We start from the raw sequence: 18887 nt of genomic DNA, 5'->3' as shown, positions 1-18887 counted from the left end.
GGTAGCGAAAAACGCATTTGTCGGTTGAGCTTTGAATTTTAGAGTCCGCATGTTATTGAAAGGCGCAGTAATAAGCAATCGTATTTAGCAATCGTAATGAAGTGGTTTTTATATTCTTTGTGATATATAAATACATAAATAAAAATACAAAAAAACAAAGGTCAAAAAGTTTGAACTTTAAACCTTGAACGGTGTTGTTATAAGAAAGGAATAAAATCAGGCACGGATATTTATTTATTTATTTATCTATTTATTTATTCATTTATTTATATTTATTATACTGGTTTCCACCGTTTTACGGAAATCGGTCAGACTAATAACCCTTGGTTAACAAAGGTGCAGAAGTGTCTCATTTAGCTGTATAAAACAGACACGTTAGGAAAAATGCGTGGTCGTTCCACCAAATCAATTCGATGTTATAAAAGAGACAGGGAACCATCAATCTCAATGCGCCACTGATTACAACATTAATAAAACAACTTTGTGACATTTTTATTGACCCAAAAGCAAAATGCATCGTCCTCGCCCCCCCCCCCCCCGGGGTACTCCCTTATATGAGCTATATAGGTATGTGCGGCCCTAAGGGTATGGTTTTTCAGCCATTTTGGTCATAAATAGGGTATGGTTTTTGCACTCTAGCCTTGATATGGGTATGTTTTTAAGAGGAAGCCACTTTTTCATCATTATCGAAAAGAAAATTAACAAAAGCCCTTCACAAATTATGTTTACAGTAATTTAACATTGGTCTGAACTAGGAAACTTATTATAACGCTGGTCTGAAACAGGGTTTTGATGGTCAGGTCATAAATAGGGTATCGAACATTTGGTCAGGTGGTAAATAGGGCTGGGAATATCGCAGATTCTGGTCATAAATAGGGTAAGGGTTTTGGGAAGCGGGTCGCACACCCCTACCCAACTTTTCTGGAAGTACCTCCCAGGCCTCGCCCACCCTTCCCAACCTTTGGTTATTACTAGTTTATTTATTCATTTATTTATTTTCTCATTCATTCATTCATTCATTCATTCATTCATTCATTCATTCATTCATTCATTCAGATCATTCAGATCATTCATTCATTCATTCATTCATTCATTCATTTATACCGGTTTCCACCGTTTTACAGAAATCGGTCAGATATTTATTTTAGAATTACTCTGAAACCCCAAAAAGGAGACTTGAGGGATAAGAAAATCCAGAAAATTTCCTAAGGGAGCATGCCCTGGACCCCTCTAGAAGGCACTCATTGTTTCGGAAATCAGTCCGCGCCTGCTAATAAGTGGGGTGCGATACTGTAGAAAACATTAGTGAATGCTACTCGGCCGATCAATTTATGCGGATCGGCTTCAAAATAAAATAAATGGACAGGGAAAAACGCGAGGAACGCTCCCTCCTTCTATCCCCGCTCTCGCTCTCCCCCGTTGCCTCGCCGGTCGCCGGATAAGAGTCGGCTCTGCATATGAAGACGATGGCCCCTTCTCCCTCTGTCACGCAGCGCTACGCTCTAGGGAGAAGCGGGGTGGGGGGGGGGGGGAGGGGGGCGTAGCCTTACCACCAATGTATAATCAATCAATCCTATTCAGGAGCCATGTTACAAAATATTTAGGTAGAACAAGTCAAACCCCAAAATAGCATGGCCAGTCCAGTCGGGAGGAAACAAATGTATGATAAGCACAAAAATTACAACTCCATTAAATGAACATAATTTTTACAAATGCAACTGCAAGTAAGCAAATAACAACTAGAAGAAGAATACAAAGCAAGGATGAATCGCATAAATTAGTATCGGTTGATATGCGGTATGTATTATATGAAGTATTAGCATCGAGTGATCGACGTACACTTAGTTAGACGAGCGATGGAAGGACTTGAGATCTCTGAGTTGCGAGTTGAGCCATGTGTAGACTCACGATATATTAAACCTTCAAGAGTTGTCTTTAAACAGGTAAGCCATTATATTTTAGCTTATTTTCCACGACATTTAAAGATTTGTGTCGTACACGGCACGCCAACGGTGAGGTGCAAATGAAATCGCGCGAGCGGCGTAGATTTGTACCCACTCTGATATTCTTTGTGTTTTATTCTGGCTCATTCACACCCCAGTTTCCAATTTCTGCGACAAGTTTCTATGAATGCGGCTCAGGTTAGCAGTGTGGCAGTCCCGCAGACATTCGCGGGCTTCAAGCGAATCGACGAATTCTGCGAATATCATTTTGTAGAACCAGCGCCCCGGCCTGCAGTCAGTCAATACCCTCTTGGGATTGTTTTGAAATGCCGAACGATTCTAAAAAAAGCAAAAAATTATATTCCTAGAGCTTTAGCACACTGTTCATACCATAAAATCGTCATGTTCTCGATCGTTCTCGAAATTTATGGTCGGCAGAAGGGAAGACTCCCGAGAAATTTTCTGTTTATATTTTACGTTTATTGAGAAATGCAAATGATTCCGAAATGCACTGAACAAATCTTCTTGAAAACTAAGACCTAAGAACACATGTTAGTTTTTTTTACTACGAAAAGAAAGACCCCTCTATAAACGATGTAAACCGTCGACATTTTCTGGAGTCGCAATAATGTTAGTCCAATGTTAAAGCGCGGTGACCCCTGATTATGGCCAAGTTGCGTGACGTATAACCTACGGTCAGGCCAGATACTGAGCTATGAAGCCACACATTGAGAGCGAGGTCAATTAATTGAGTTCATATCTTCACGTGAGGAGTGAAATGATGTGAAGTGTCTATGAAATAATTCATATTTGCACTGCGGTTGTAAATGAAAGTGATTTTATTTCCCTCACGGGAAGATATGAACTCAATTAATTGACCTCGCTCCCAATGTGTGGCTTCATAGCTCAGTTGGTAGAGCATCGCACCGGTATTCGCGGAGGTCACGGGTTGGAATCCCGTTGAAGCCCTTATTTTTTTCAGGCTTCTTCTTTCCAATTGCTTAAATTGGAAAATTTACTGCGACGATCATTCTTCACTTTCACATAATTTTATGTTTGGAAAGTTTGCAACATTTACAATAATGTTAAGAATTCAATTTTAGAGTCATTAAGAATATCCTAGAAACTATATTGTTACACTCCTTCGAGGCGTGATTTAGTTTTATCACACATTGTACAGTCAAACCTGTATATAACGGTCACCGTTGGGAAATGGCCACGTGATCGTTATATACAGGGTGACCGCTGTACACAGGTTTCCTTTAAACTCCCCTAGAAGTCAATAAATAACATTTTTATGTGCAAATGATCACTCAATTTACGTTTTATTGACAACTTGATAACGAGTAACAGCAACGAAATAAACACGATAAAAAAGGCCCACAAAATGTCCGTGGTGTACTTTAAGGGAGGTGCAGTGTCCTTGGATCTACGTTTCCTTGTATTTATTACAATTTAATGGCAGATTTACAGAACAACGAACAAAAAAAAAATAAGCCATAAGGATAATTTGTAAAAGAGTTGCGTGACCCCATATAAAAACAAATCACCTCATAAAATTATAAGGAAAAGCTTTTAACGTAACAATATGGACCACAAGAAGAAGAAAAAAATCGGTAAAGGTTTTCTGATATTTCGGAGCTCGAAGCCTGATTTCCTGTAGTATGTCATTAACTTTACTCAGTGTGAAAGAAAGTTCTTCATGTTCATGTATTAGTAATTGTGTTTAGTACTAATATTTGTATTTTTGTGAGACCCCTGCCTTGATGGCTGCTTTTTAATGAGCTGATGAATAAAGCTTGTCATTATTCGTTAATCGTAACCCAATTTCGTGACCGTTATATACAAGTAAAGATAATGAAATTGTGGATTCAGGAAGTCTAAAGGGTGACCGCGTCCGTTATATACAGGTGACCGCTATATGCAGGTCAACTGAACAGTAAATATAAGGGACGTTTTTTGGGAAGTTGTTCAGTGATCGTTATAGTCAGGGTGACCGCTTTATACAGGGCCGCTATATACAGGTTTGACTGTATACATATACCAAGCAGGACGCCGTAAGACACATGCATTTTTGCTGAAGAAGGCTACAGTAGTAGCCGACACGTCCTATATATATATTTTAGCCAGTGTCAACTTCTTATTTTCTTTTTACCAAAATCTTTAACATGACTGGCTACACACCGAATATTTTTAATGTATAACTTGTCTTTTTATTTTACCTCTGTACCTAGAATGGCAAGCAAAGACGATGGGATTATCTTAAAGTTCATAATAGGTAAGGTGAGCCCCGGCGGAGGGGGTACTCCCAGAGAAATTTGGTGGGGGTGTTCCGCCCGCTTCCCAAATCCCTTACCCTATATTTATGACCAAAATCTGCGATTTTCCCAAGTCTATTTATGACCTGACCAAAAATTCGATACCTTTTTATGACAGTTGCGGCTGACACAGTTGCCCTAAACATAATTTTTGAATGGCTTTTGCTTATGGTCTTATCGATAATGATAAAAAAGTAGCTTCTTTTAAACAACATACCAGATTCAAGACTAGAGTACAAAAGCCATACCCTATTTAAGACCAAAATGGCCAAAATCGATACCCTGTTTATGACGCAAATGGCTGAAAAACTATACCCTTTGGGGCCGCACATACCTATATAGCCCATATAAGGGAGCACCCCCCCCCCCTCTCCCCCCGAGGTGAAGATTTTGTATTTTTGCATGCTTGTTTCAATTACCTGTCGTGCACGCGCCGTTCCCAGAGGTTGCGATCGTTTTGGTCAGCACAAAGCAATCGAGACCTCAGGGAGAAACCGGAAGATGAGCCAGCATTAGGCACAGCGGTTACTCTCTCTACGCATGTTCAGAAACATTCTCGTTCCCAGTGCTACCTGTTTTAAAATGTCGTTACGAGTGTTGAATCGAAGACGAACTGCATAAACAACTCGCGTTTACCTGAAATTCCATTAAACTATCTCGTCATACAATGTTTTCCTAAACTAAAGTGGCGCAAAAGAAATGCATGTTTTCATCTATTTTCAAACGGTTTTGCGGAGCTCAAGAAAAACATGTTTTGGCGGGCATCCTGTGCCGTAATAACTTCCAGTCGCTTCAATCCGTGCATAGGGCTGTTGAAGAAGTAAGTCGGTGTGCTGAAGTACCCTGAAGAGATTAAGGAATTACAAAGCGCAAAAACACAGACATTGAAAAGGTTGTTTGGCCGCATTAGGCATGTTGACGCGCGCGTGCACAAAGTCTTTGACGGGCGAGTAGTTCCAGTCATTAGAAATTACTGAAATTTCAACCAAATGTACAGGAACTCGTCAACAAATCCTTTGCATTGCGACCTGCTTTATGCAATACTGACTAAGCATGACCGTTTTTTCTCCAGTGTGTCTGCGTTGATATTCAATACTACAAAAAAGGTTTTCATCCTTGTGAAGCAGTTCAGACCAGGTGATTGAACAGTACAGTACAGTGAACTTCACTTAACTTCACAATTATCAACTAATTTATAGTCACACAGTAAATGGTTTGAACCCAGGAGTATCAGTAGTTCGTATGGTGTGATCGTCCGGGTGAGTGTAGTTCTGAAAAGAACTGTTGTTGGTGACTGACGTTTCGACAACCTGAGCGGAAGTCATCTTCAGAGTCAAGTGAATGGTGTTTGTCAGTCGATGATGTTATAAGTCTGGTCCGTTGAACGTGATTGGTCAGTATAGCCATGATGGTATTGGCTGAAAGACTCGTGCAAAGTTTGTCATCAGTCATTGGTGGGTTTCGATCCGTCTATTGTTAGTCAAATAGGTCGGTTTTTGGTCTGTGTATTGTAGTCGGTCTGTTAGAAGTCCGTTTGTCGGTTTCGTTTCTGTCATGAATAAGTCGTTTGTAAGGCGCCGGTAGTTGTTGACATCTGTTAAGAAGCGTTTGTTCTAGGTTAGTGTACCAGCTTTCCAGAGTCAGTCGTTGAAAATAGTTTGTACTGTAGGTTAAGCACTGAGCAGGGTCCCAGTCAATGCTGTGGTTTGTCAGTTTGTCGACGACGATCATCCTACAATCATCCTACAACCCGACTTCACACAAAGCCACGACTAGAAAGACTTTGACGAGACGAGCACAATAATAATAATAATAATAATAATAATAATAATAATAATAATAGATTTGTATAGCGCCATATCCATGGCTCATGGCGCTTTACAGTAAAAAATGTTATTAAAAATAAAATTTACATCAGTGATAAAAATTACTAACAAATAAAATAGCTAAGCTGTAAAAATGAAAGTAAAACTAGGAATCATTAAAACCTTTAAATAAAAACTGACTAACTTAACTAAGTGGCTGACTAACTAACTAGCTAAACTATCTAATCTACTAATTAACTAACTAACCAAAAGTCTAGTTATAAAATTTGTTAAAAAGATATGTCTTTATACAAGTCTTGAAATCTGATAGCGAGCCGCTCCCTCTTATATTGTTCGGAAGAGAGTTCCATAGGCTAGGTGCTACAAAAGAGAAACACCTATGACCATAGCCTATTAACTTGACAGGTGGTACTTTCAAGAGGTTTTTGGAGGAGGATCGAAGATTTCTGCTTGGTACATAAGGCTCTAGCAGTTCAGTAATGTAACTAGGGGCCTGGCCGTTGAGCGCTTTATAGGTTAAAAGTAAAATCTTATAGTTGATGCGCTGGCTTATTGGAAGCCAGTGTAGCTGCTTTAAAACCGGCTTAATATGATCGTATTTCCTTGTTCTAGTAACAACACGAGCCGCAGCATTCTGGACATTTTGTAGACGATCTATCAAAAATTTTGGTAGTCCATATAGAAGCGAGTTGGCGTTATCTAGTTTGGAAGTGATGAATGCATGTACTAACTTTTCAGTGTCTGCTAGAGATAGACAGACTCTTATCCTGCTAATGTTTCTAAGATGGAAGAAACAGGCCTTGCAGGTACTGGTAACATGCTTTTCCAGTGACATGTACTCATCAAAGATGACTCCAATGTTCTTTGCAGAAGTAGATGGCTCGATCTGTTCACCAGACACATCGACGTGGTCTATTAATGGGGGTGGACGATGTCGTGCGCTCAAGATCAAAAGCTCCGTCTTTCCTCTGTTTAGTTTCAGCTTATTGCACACCATCCACGAGTCGATCTCAGAAACACATGCTTCTATTTTAGCTATAGAACCAGGTTGTTCGGCGTAGTTGGGCTTAAATGAGAGGTAGAGCTGGGTGTCATCAGCGTATAGATGGTAGTTAAGTCCGTGCCGTTTGATGATGTCCCCGATGGGCTATGTGTATAACAAATACAGGATTAGCCCTAAAACGGATCCCTGGGGAACACCGTAGCGAAGTTCTTTCATCTCTGACTTGGTTCCGTCAATCATCACAAACTGCTTTCGGTCTTGAAGATAGGATCAAAACCATTTTAGCGCATTTCCTTTCACGCCGTAGCGTTTTTCCATTCTTTCTAGTAGCAGTTTATGGTCGACGGTATCAAACGCCGCAGACATGTCCAACAGTAGCAGGATAACGCATTTCTGATTATCTAGAACTAGTTTGTGACACGCCGGACAGCTTACGTGACGAAAACAGATACCTTGAACGTGTTTTTCACAAAAACAAATACAACGCTGACTTTATAAGACGAAACATTTACCGACCTACTGAAGCTGACGTTACGAACAGGAACCCTACACTTGTTACTACAGTGACTATACCATACATTAAGGGCACTTCTGAGACCATCTCACGGATCCTGTAGCCCTACAACATTCGTGTAGCCTACAAACCTACAACTACGTTACGACACTTACTGACCAACGTGAAAGACAGAGACGAACCTAACGACAGACAGGGAGCAGTTTACAAGATCAAATGCTCCGACTGCCAGGCTTCCTACATTAGTGAGACTGGCAGAAATCTTAACACGAGACTGACTGAACACAAACGAGCCACGAGAAATGGTGATGCCAACAATCACATTGCTGTACATCATCAACTGACAAACCACAGCATTGACTGGGACCCTGCTCAGTGCTTAACCTACAGTACAAACTATTTTCAACGACTGACTCTGGAAAGCTGGTACACTAACCTAGAACAAACGCTTCTTAACAGATGTCAACAACTACCGGCGCCTTACAAACGACTTATTCATGACAGAAACGAAACCGACAAACGGACTTCTAACAGACCGACTACAATACACAGACCAAAAACCGACCTATTTGACTAACAATAGACGGATCGAAACCCACCAATGACTGATGACAAACTTTGCACGAGTCTTTCAGCCAATACCATCATGGCTATACTGACCAATCACGTTCAACGGACCAGACTTATAACATCATCGACTGACAAACACCATTCACTTGACTCTGAAGATGACTTCCGCTCAGGTTGTCGAAACGTCAGTCACCAACAACAGTTCTTTTCAGAACTACACTCACCCGGACGATCACACCATACGAACTAATTTATAGTTAATTATCTTATCAACCCGCAAGTGATGGTCACTTTTTTCATCAGGTTTTATAGTGTTTTTGTAAAAATTGACTATATTTCGACCGGAAGGCTTTTTCTTGTCAACTTAATTCTACATTTACCATGCTTTAATTTTGTGCAGTTTTAATCACCAAATGAAGATCGATGGTTAGCCTGCGAGCAGGCTCACTTTGAGTCACGCGCGCGAGCGGCGAAGAGCAAAGAAAGAGTCTGGTGAAGGGGCGCCAAGAAAGTGAGCCGCTTTCTCGTCTCGCGCCTTCGCCGCGCGATTTCGCGCTCGCGGCTACGCCGCGCGCGCTTGTGCTCCAACGTGAGCCTGCTCGCATGATCGATGGCATTCCATATCTAGAAAATTCCCGGTGGACGCACGAACGGAACGCAAGTGCTTTCAGCGGTTTTTCTGGACCTAAATAAAAAAAATTTAGACAAGTTATACATTGCATCAAACATTGGTGATTGCTTATGATGTTTTGAGAGGACATACGTATATATAGACACGTTATTGACATTTTTTGGTTTGTTTATTACTTAAAACAGATAGATTCAGTATGTTACCGTGCGTCTGTTCAGTAATAGACTACAGATGACGTCAAAATGTTGTAAAAACAAAAGTGGCAAGCTGTTGTTCTAACCGCATTTGACGACACTGAACAGACGCACGCCAACATGGAATCGATCTGTTTTATACAATAGCACGCTGACAAAACTGTTAATGATGTCATCTATGCGTCTGTCCTCTAATAGATAATAAGTAACAACCAATCAAAATACGAGAATAAATTGACTTATAAAATTCTTAACTTTATTGGTGTCCCCACATTAGTATGAGATTGTTATTTAAAGCTATAAGATCTTGACACTCAAAGTTTCATCATCATCATCATCATTGCATGAACATCATCGTCATTATTGATACAATAACGGACTGTGTCTTGTTCAGGGTCATCTTGGAGTAGTCTACCGATCAACCTTAAGTTGAAAGTAGCTGAGTTTTGCTTGTCTAACTATTTGCTTATTTCTTTTCGCTCCCTTTTTCATCATTTTACGGAATTTTTAACTACCCGTAACGATTGCATTAACTAAATTACTTACCACATTTACAACTCGCATTGCTAACTAACTAAATAAGATCACTACACTTACATGTTAAATTATTTACTTATTAATCTATTGACTTGAATCTTAATTCATGCTTATTTAGAACAGCAATGACATAACTTTTCGATTTTAATCTTTATGTTTTAGCTGTTTACATGCACTTCAACAGAAACCTGCACAACGAGGTCTTAACAGATGGCAGTGCTGTTACCATGACAACTGAAGATGTGTCAATTCCAATAACTGCTCCTTTCAGTGAAGGAGTTACTTATGAATTATGTGCTGGCATCGTTGATAAACACGCGAGCCTCACAAGCTTAATAAAACAAGAAATCCTAGAGGAATGTGGTTATGACGTCCCTGAGGAAAACCTTCAAGAGGTTGCATCATTCCATTCCGTTGTGGGATGTGTAGGCGCTTTGCAGACCTGTTTCTTTGTTGAAGTCACAGATGAGATGTGTGTGAGCAAGGAAGGAGGAAATCTCCGAGAAGGCGGCAGAATTGAGGTGTTCCATCTACCCCTTGCAAAGAGTCGCGAGTTTTTATTTGACACAACGAAGCATAAACCAGCGGGTGTCATGTTTGCTTTCATGTGGTACTTCAACAAATTTCAAGGTTGCCTGAATTAATAGAATCGGGTCATGGTCTGAGTAATACTAGGGAACATTGATTTTTCTGGCTACAATTTTGAACCAGTGTTTTCTATTTCTGAACATATATAGCTTTCTTAGAGAAATTATAGCGACTAAGGTGTACTTTGATACATTGTATTATTTCTAGGATATTGTGGGATTCAAATGCACACGTTAAACATAAAATCGTTCAATTTTCTTGGTCCATGTCTTATCAAAGCACGCTTCATTATTATGCCACGCCATTAGTTGACTTTTGAGGTAGAAGAACTTTTCATCAGACCACATCTCGCTGAGAGCCTGGACTCTAGTATCCAATCGGTCGTGACCGACATCATCTTTTTGGTCAGCGGATTCATCTTCTACCTTCAACACGATCTGGCCTTGGATAGTGACCTTAGCTGTGGTTGGCTCGCCTTCTTTGATTGTGTACATTTCTGTGTGCATTTCATCATATATAGTGTCTGTATCCTTGAGCAGAATACATCCCGAATCAGTGGAAAGTGTCAGTTTGTAAATGTCACTCAGCTGATCAATCTCGAGAGCCCTGCAACACAAAATACCAATTTAGAAATTCCCGACGAAAAGAAGAAAAAAACTCGTTTACTTTGATCATCAAAATGTAAATTCTCTTTGCTCGCGCCGTCACTACGCCAACAGTGCGTGTTAATCCCGTGTTTCTTTCGAGTTTTAGTATAAATCTACTAGCGTTCTATCACGAATGCTGTTCTCTGATTGGCTACGCTACTCACTATCCATTCTGTTTTAGTATAAATCTACTAGCGTCCTATCGCGAATGCCGTTCTCTGATTGGCTACGCTACTCACTTTCTATTCTGTTTTAGTATAAATCTACTGGCGTTCTATCATGAATGCCGTTCTCTGATTGGCTACGGTACTCACTTTCTATTCTGCTTTAGTATAAATCTACTAGCGTTCTATCATGAATGCCGTTCTCTGATTGGCTACGCTACTCACTTTCTATTCTGTTTTAGTATAAATCTACTGGCGTTCTATCATGAATGCCGTTCTCTGATTGGCTACGGTACTCACTATCTATTCTGTGATAGATAGTAAGTAGCGTAGCAGAATGCCCTTGCTAACAAAATGACGGCCGCTTCTTGCCATTTTTGAAGTGTCTATGACGAGGTTTTAGATAAAGTTTTCATACCCGGTAACCATTCATCAGGTACAATAAATTCAACAAAATGTCTAAGATCCTAAACCTAAAATTCTAATCCTAATATTATATTAACTTACAACAATATTCTACTTATAAATCTGATTTCCATGAATGCCGTGTGTTTAAGAATTATGATAGAGAAAGCGCTTAACTTGATTTAATGAACCAGTAATGGTTTTCACAATCCATTACCAGTCAACTTCACCTTTAGACACCCCGATCGAAGAGACTGCGGTCGTCTGCTCCGTAATTACTCAGAACAAATGGCTACAAAACAGAGAATAGTTAGATGACAGCAAAATAGACCTTTCCCGCATTCCACTTCAGTGCGTTCGAACACTAGTACCAGAGCGAGGTTGGGGTGGACATTTTCATACATTTGCTGAATTTTTGTCCACCCCGACCTCGACTCGGCGCTATTGTTTTTTGGAATGCGGGAAAGGTCTATTTAGCGACAGCAGTCGAGTTCATCTGCGAGGAAGACCAAGGCTCACCTCGTAGTCTTGGGTTTTCTCCGCCACTCTACAGGTAATATAGCATGTTTGTATTCCGGATCAGGAGGGTCAAGCACTCGTAACTGGGCATCCCTTTCACGTACTTCTTCATTTGATACTCGAACCGGAAGTAGTAGCTTACTCTTACTTCCGGTCTGTATCGAGAGGCATGACGCGTGCGGAGAAGGCCACACATACGGCCAGTGGACTGAGGAGAGCGCCAGACGAATTTTATGACCAGCGGCTACAGTGTAGGCAGTGGAATCAAATTTAACCTGCGCTTGGAAGGTTTCATCAGGCTTCAGGGCCTGGATCTTTTCTGTTGAATGGCCACTGTGATGTGTCAAGTTTAATAATCCTGAATAAAAAAATAATAATCAACCAAGGGAACATGCACATTCAGCCATATAACCGTGTTGGAATTAGTGTAGACTGTTCACAGCCCTCTCTTTTCTCGCATTTTTATTCGATCGTTGAACACGCGGATAGAACCGCGAGAGAATATAATAGAGAGGCTGTGAACGGTCTAGAATAAGTGACGAGCCAGGCTTTATTCCGGTTAAATGCAGTTATAGGGGTGTTTCTCTAAGATTGATGTCTTTGGAATTCAATCCATCTGCAGCAAATTAAAGCCGGTTTAAGGGTCGAAGGCGCTAATGATTTGTGAACGTACCTCTTGTTATAAGTGAAGACTTTCCATTTGGAAAAACGTCACTCAGTCTAGCAGCTATCAGAGCACAGGGCCTGTCACAGGTCAGCTGTAAATGAACCTCGGCAAATCCCAACACTTCAACAGGTTCTTTAAGCGTCGCTGTCTCCCAGCACTCCGCCAATGCGTCCTCCAGTGATTGTTCCACTGGTAGGTCCTCAAGGCCGTTTATGAGTGGGACTCCACCCCATGAACCACTTAAAAAAGAGGACTTGACAGTTACTTTGCATGATTCAGTTGTGGGTGTAATGGGCTCACTGCTGGTAGATTCTTCCAGGATCTGTGATGCCATCGTCAGCAATCTGTCCTCTTGCAAACAAAATTCTTGACATTGTACATTGGGTGAGGGCCAGCAGTCCTCTGCTATCCACCTCCCAGGCCAAATGTCCTCTTTGTGAGCATTCAAAATGCCTTTTGACAGAATACAAAAACAAATAATCTCAAGAGGACTACAGCAGAATTAAAATAGGTTAAGTCTGCATACAAGCCAAGCTGGAGGTTATCTTAGTTTCTGTCGCATGAAGCAACTAGGAGTATTTCTACTCCTTCCTACATAGAATGCCGGTCCATTGCAAGGATTAAATTCACTGCTACCCATTTGCACAGCTGGATGGAGAGACGCACTGCAAGAGTAAAGTTCCTGAGAAAATAACCCGGCCAGGGCTTGAAGATGAACGCAGACCACTGATTCGATTTGGGGACAAGCCCACTAACCATGGGACCACTTCGCCTCCCACCGTTATTAATAATAACTGCATGGAAAATCAAGAGTGCCTTTACTTATTTTTTCACTGAGGAGAAATTAGATACTAGCAAATATTTGCCATTACACCAGGCCAGGACATCAAGCAAATTGTCGTTGATAAATTAATACCCTGCCCCAGCTGAGCTCACAAACTGAAATTTACACATCATTACTGTTACCATTGATGTTACGCTTTTCTCTGGGAACAACCTGTCTGCTCTTAAATAACAAAACTCTTCTTTGGGATGACCCAGACGAGGATCAATGATCTAAGATCTGTAGTTTACCTTATTTTTCAAATGGAAAACCAAAACAAAAAGAATGCAGTCATGAAATGTACATTATCTTTTCCTAACTTGACAATCATTCAACTGCTGGAAGTTAAACAACACATATAAAACAATTTTATCCTATTCAAATTGAATAACCATACAGAAAGTAAACAAATGCCACTCAAAGGAGGGGGGGGGCATTGCAACCCCTTTAATTCCTCTCCTGGATATGCCTCTGTAATTATAATGAAAGAAATTTAAAATACATGCACTTGGGAAACAAACCATTCCTCAAGAAAAGCCTCAGCTTAGGGTCATCCATGATGCCAGTAGGGAGGCCTTTTAACTGATAGTCAAACCATCTGAGGCACTCTTTAAGGTGGTCTATGCGAGGCCCAGGTGAAGAATCAGTAGGCCATGAATGGGACCATGGACCAATTAATGTTCGCACGGGACACTTAAGATGTTGTACCATAGTGAACACTGCATCTTTGAACAGATCAGAAAATCCACCAATCAGGAACACTGGACATGTGATGGAGGTGTAATCTTCAGAAAGGGAGCCATACTGCCAGTAAGGATCACGAGTCTGATGTGATAACCAATGGTGAATCCATGGTTCACTTGATTTATTCAAGCGTTCTAACCACGCTTCTTTCCACCTACATCAATAAATAATTATTGTAAAGCACAGGTGATGAAAATAAAGAAAATCCTCATCCAAAATAGTTTGATTTACCATCAAATTCACAGCCATCGGAAATAACTTATTCGCTATATGACTGAGAATATACCTTCATTGTGATTGACTGAGCTTACTAAAGGAGCATTTGTAATTCTCTCAGTCATGTAATAAAAAAGTAATCATATAAAAGCTTGAGCAATTAAGGATTGACTGATTACACTCCAATGTGACATTTGAAAATTCTTTCAAATTGCATTCACCTTTAGTTAAGACTCTGGAAATGTAGAGAGAATTTTCAATCATTACTCATAGTGTAAATCCTTAACAAATGACAGAGAAGTTGGACTGAATCAAAGAAAGCCAGATGTAGGAAAATCTGCGACAGGCAAATACCTGGAACCCAAGCTCTCTGGACGAGGGGGGCGTGCATTCCATAGCAACATGACATGAGCCCACGATGGCATTTCCCTGGCAAAAACACAACCACCACGGTAGTGACAGTCATTTAAATACCGTTCATCACTAGAATAAGTGGATATTACAGTCTTCAGTGCTGAGGGTCGCCTGGAAGCCACCTGAAGGCCATTGAATCCTGCCCAGCTCTTCCCATACATTGCTGAAATTAATACAATAGATAATTATATGTTACATGCACCCAAAGTGAGTCTCAGTTGAATTACATTTCAGACCTTCATTGAATAAAAATAAAATAAAAGACTTTATTTTACCTGAAAGGCCGATCAGTGATCACTGGATCACTGGTATTAACTGGCGATCAGCATTTACATATAAAATACAGCTATTCATAAAATTGTACTTTAAAAAAAAACAAGAAGATATATATACTAAACATTTACATTAAAAATTACAACCATTCTGGAGATTATGTAAAAACAAGCATTAAAAAGAAGAGCAACAACAACAAACAAACAAGCAAAAAATTGAACCTAATTTACCGTACATACATGATTGATACAGTCTTGATCCATAAAATGCTTAAAAATATGTGTTTTAAACTTAGAAAGAGTGTTTAATTCTCTGATCTCTCTTGGTAATCCGTTCCATTCTCGTGCAGCGTCACACTTGAAAGTATACTGACCCATTTTCGTTTTAGTTGGTTTGACGTTTAAAAGTGTTGAGTCTTTAAGTATTCTTCCATGCAGATCAGACATCTTAACAAGATATCCCTCTAACTGGTGCAGACAGTGAACATTGTGTACGATCTTAAACGCTAATTGTAGCTTCAAAAACCACTGTCTACTATCTAAGGATAGCAGATATAGCCTGTTACGCATATCCTGTGAACACGTTCTGCAATTCACAGCAAGAATAATACGCATGGCCTGATCCTGTAATCTCAAGCTCCCGCTGTGGACCTTTCCTGGCTGAACACCCTTTTAAAAGAGATACCAAAACTTCTCTTTTAACCCCTAAAAGGTACAACAAGCACCCACGCCCTTTTTATATTGGAGTCCCCTCCCCAGGGGTTCTTGTGTGATCACCAGTTGACAGGGAATGTAAAGCCACAACTCAATTCTAAAATTTAACTTACCAACATCTCCAGTACACCAGTCTTGCTGCGAAATCCAGTTGATCACGTCACAACAGTCTTCATGTTCTTTTCTTTCACATTCATCATAAATAAATCCTTCTGAGTCCCCAGATCCCCGCATGTCTACACGGACACACACATAGCCATGAGAACAAAAATATGAATGGCCTTTTTCATCCCTCCGTGCTGACCAGTCCATACGACGATAGGGAAGAAATTCTAGAACACAAACAATGAACACTTTGACAGTCAGAGTCCACTATACTTCAAATATAAAATAGGTTTATCAATCTGCAAATAAATGCATATTCTTTTACTTTCTTTAATAAAATTTACAGTGATAAAAAACCCAGTAAATACAGGCTTTCACAGAGGAAAACAAGATTAAAGGGATTAAGAAAACTTAAAGTATATTTGGGACTGCCTTCCTGAGGTTTCAAACCCATTCCTAATAAGTTCATGGAGTGCCACTTTTTTTCATAAGAACTCTTATGCTTTCTCATCTGAGCCCCTTTTGTTACAGTTCTTGAGTTAAAGTATCTGTTGTTTTCATTAAAGTATTTTCATATCCAGATGTATGCATTCAAAAACAAATAAGCACCTGATTCCTAATAAGAACCCCTTCTGCAATAAAGACACACCCTCCCCCCTCCCCCAATCAAGCTACCAAAAGTAAGTCATCACCCTGGGCACTAGCCTCCTTTGATGTCATTTTGGATTCATCACCCAATGCTCCCTGGGGGAGGGAGCATTGGGTGATGAGCCCCCACCCCCCTCCCCTATCTGGGCACTGATCATTACAGTACACTCCTAGCACAACACCTCAGAATACTTACACAAATTGATCTCACCTAGTATAGCAGGATATTTTTCACATTCTGCATCTGTAGCTTTCTCATTACTGTTTTCAACTAATTCTGGAATCCAGAGTTTAGCTGCCAGTTTTGTGCCATCACTCATTGGTATCCAAACCAATGGTATTCGATTCACAGCAAGCAACATAATGATTTGCGCTGTCTAGAAGGGGTCGCCACAAAGCTCTTTGGAATGTCTCACAGGATTGGCTGAGAAAATGATATACGAAGAACAGTAACAATGGACCATAGCCCTAAAACAAAAGATCTTTGTGCTAACAAGATCCAATGACATTAGAGGTTCTAAAGAGCTTCATGGCAACAGTCTAGAAGGCAATAAGTAGCTGTAAGAGTTTCTTTATTTAGTGGTCCCTGCATGCGTGGTTTGTAGTATCCCATCATTAAATAATGGACTGGTTTAATAAGCTGCTTAAATCAGTAACCTTTTATCAGTGTCAAAATTTGCACTGTAAGTTAACACGTCTTAAGCTTGCATGCGAGCCCATTTGCAATTTTGTGAGTAAATCATTGCATACCTTGCAAAATTCCCAAATACAGTGCTGATTACTGATACACTGCGAGCAGAGTCTCCTTCCTCATCCCGGTTTTTCCAAGAAGATCCATAGTTGATAGTAACTATGGAAGATCGAAGGAGACCCTGCAGAGTAGACTACTGACTACTGCTCATCCAACAATCTTGCGGATTTTCAAGTACGATGATTAAGCGTATAATATAGAACAGCTGCAATAACTATTAAAGTAAATCATATCATAGGTCTAAACAATTTTACATGGATATATCACACATAAGGAACAGTTGAGAAAACTCACCTCGACCCTAACGAGACGAACAGCGGTACGCTCACCAAAATACAAGTACGTCACGTAAGCGTACTGGTTTCGAGCCGCCACTTAGGTCGTCACGCAATCCTCCTGCGTTGCGTGAGGTCGATCCGGAGACTGGATTATTATTGCACCGTCGTCGTCTCATGTTTGGACAAAATTTTATTTGGAGAGAAATATCAAAGATGAAATTTTTGTCGGTGCCTCTTTTTCTCAATTCCAATTTTAATTTTATTTTTCCTGACGTTAAATCGGCACATCGAGGGCTAGGATTACTGCTGTCTCGCCAGAGATTAGGTCTGTCACGAAGAGTAACAGCCGACGGCGTAGCCTGCATGGCAGGTCTCCGAAGGGAGGGAAGGGGAAAAAACGAGCGGGTGAAGCGCGTGATGGAGGGATGCATTTGTCTGTACCGTGGCCAATGTGTTCGTCTGTGTAGCTGACGCGAGTGCTTTGTTTTAGCGGTGGAGTATGAAACGATTAGGCTGCCAGACCACAGTGATCACCAGAGAAGCAATGTTCATATCACTAAAAGAAACATTATTATTAAAAAACAAATAAAGCTATTTTGGTAGGGTGGGGCTGGAAGGTTGAGTTTGCATGTTCCCTTCGTTGATTATTATTTTTTCCTTCAGGATTATTAAACTTGACACATCACAGTGGCCATTCATCAGAAAATATCCAGGCCCTGAAGCCTGATGAAATCTTCCAAGTGCAGGTGAAATTTGATTCCACTGCCTATACTGAAGCCGCTGGTCATAAAATTCGTCTGGCGCTTTCCTCAGTCCACTGGCCGTATGTCTGGCCTTCTTCCGCACGCATTATGCCTCTCGATACAGACCGGAAGTAAAAGTAAGCTACTTCTTCCGGTTCGAGTATCAAATGAAGAAGTGTGTGGGGATGCCCAGTTACGAGTGCTTGACACTCATGATCCAGAATACAAACATGCTATATTACCTGTAGAGTGGCAGAGAAAACCCAAGACTACAAGGTGCGCCTTGGCTTTCCTCGCAATCAGTAACTGCCAGTAGATCCTCCTGTCTTCTCATTTTGCCTGCGTTGGTAGCCATTTGTTCTGAGTGATTTGTATAATTATGGACAAGACGACTGCAGTCTTCGATCGGGGGTGTCTCAAGGTGAAGGTGACTGGTAATGGTTTGTTCTTTGATAGATCGATGCTAGACCAGTTTTTGACTTGAACATTATGATGTCAAGTAAATGCGCAAACACCAGTGAACGAGTTAAGATCAAGGCTTAAGGCGGGATTTCACCTAACAACACACTACTTTTTCAAACTTTTCTCGTTGCTAAGATTTAATTCCAAACCAGAGCAATTAGTATACATTGTTATGTATACCAAACATTATG

The 18887-nt window shown here is 40.5% G+C and overlaps 2 protein-coding genes across 3 annotated transcripts; one reads left to right on the top strand and one right to left on the bottom strand.

The window, feature by feature from the left end:
* Positions 1–1796: 1796 nt before the first annotated feature.
* Positions 1797–10377, top strand: LOC110042517 (uridine diphosphate glucose pyrophosphatase NUDT14-like). The gene is made up of 4 exons (XM_089291097.1): positions 1797–1943; positions 4178–4221; positions 5334–5398; positions 9699–10377. The coding sequence occupies exons 1-4, from the start codon at positions 1857–1859 to the stop codon at positions 10178–10180; spliced, it is 678 nt and encodes a 225-aa protein (XP_089147223.1). The 5' UTR covers positions 1797–1856; the 3' UTR covers positions 10181–10377.
* On the bottom strand, positions 9234–17550 carry LOC110042416 (uncharacterized). Of its 2 annotated transcripts, none has more exons than XM_020747783.2 (8): positions 17508–17550; positions 16674–16886; positions 15823–16041; positions 14664–14886; positions 13871–14247; positions 12533–12979; positions 11860–12217; positions 9234–10730 (listed from the first exon to the last, which is right to left on the bottom strand). In XM_020747783.2, the coding sequence occupies exons 2-8, from the start codon at positions 16822–16824 to the stop codon at positions 10358–10360; spliced, it is 2148 nt and encodes a 715-aa protein (XP_020603442.2). In that variant the 5' UTR covers positions 16825–16886; positions 17508–17550; the 3' UTR covers positions 9234–10357. The 2 variants fall into 2 exon arrangements, with proteins under 2 accessions (XP_020603442.2, XP_089147220.1); XM_089291094.1 differs by lacking the exon at positions 17508–17550 and adding an exon at positions 17213–17497.
* Positions 17551–18887: the final 1337 nt, after the last annotated feature.

The sequence above is a fragment of the Orbicella faveolata genome, unplaced genomic scaffold, assembly GCF_042242905.1.
Source record: "Orbicella faveolata isolate gen_17 unplaced genomic scaffold, um_ofav_v1 contig_24, whole genome shotgun sequence".
NCBI lineage: Eukaryota > Metazoa > Cnidaria > Anthozoa > Scleractinia > Merulinidae > Orbicella > Orbicella faveolata.
Note: the sequence above shows the minus strand (reverse complement) of the source record. Positions and strands in the feature narration are given on the sequence as shown.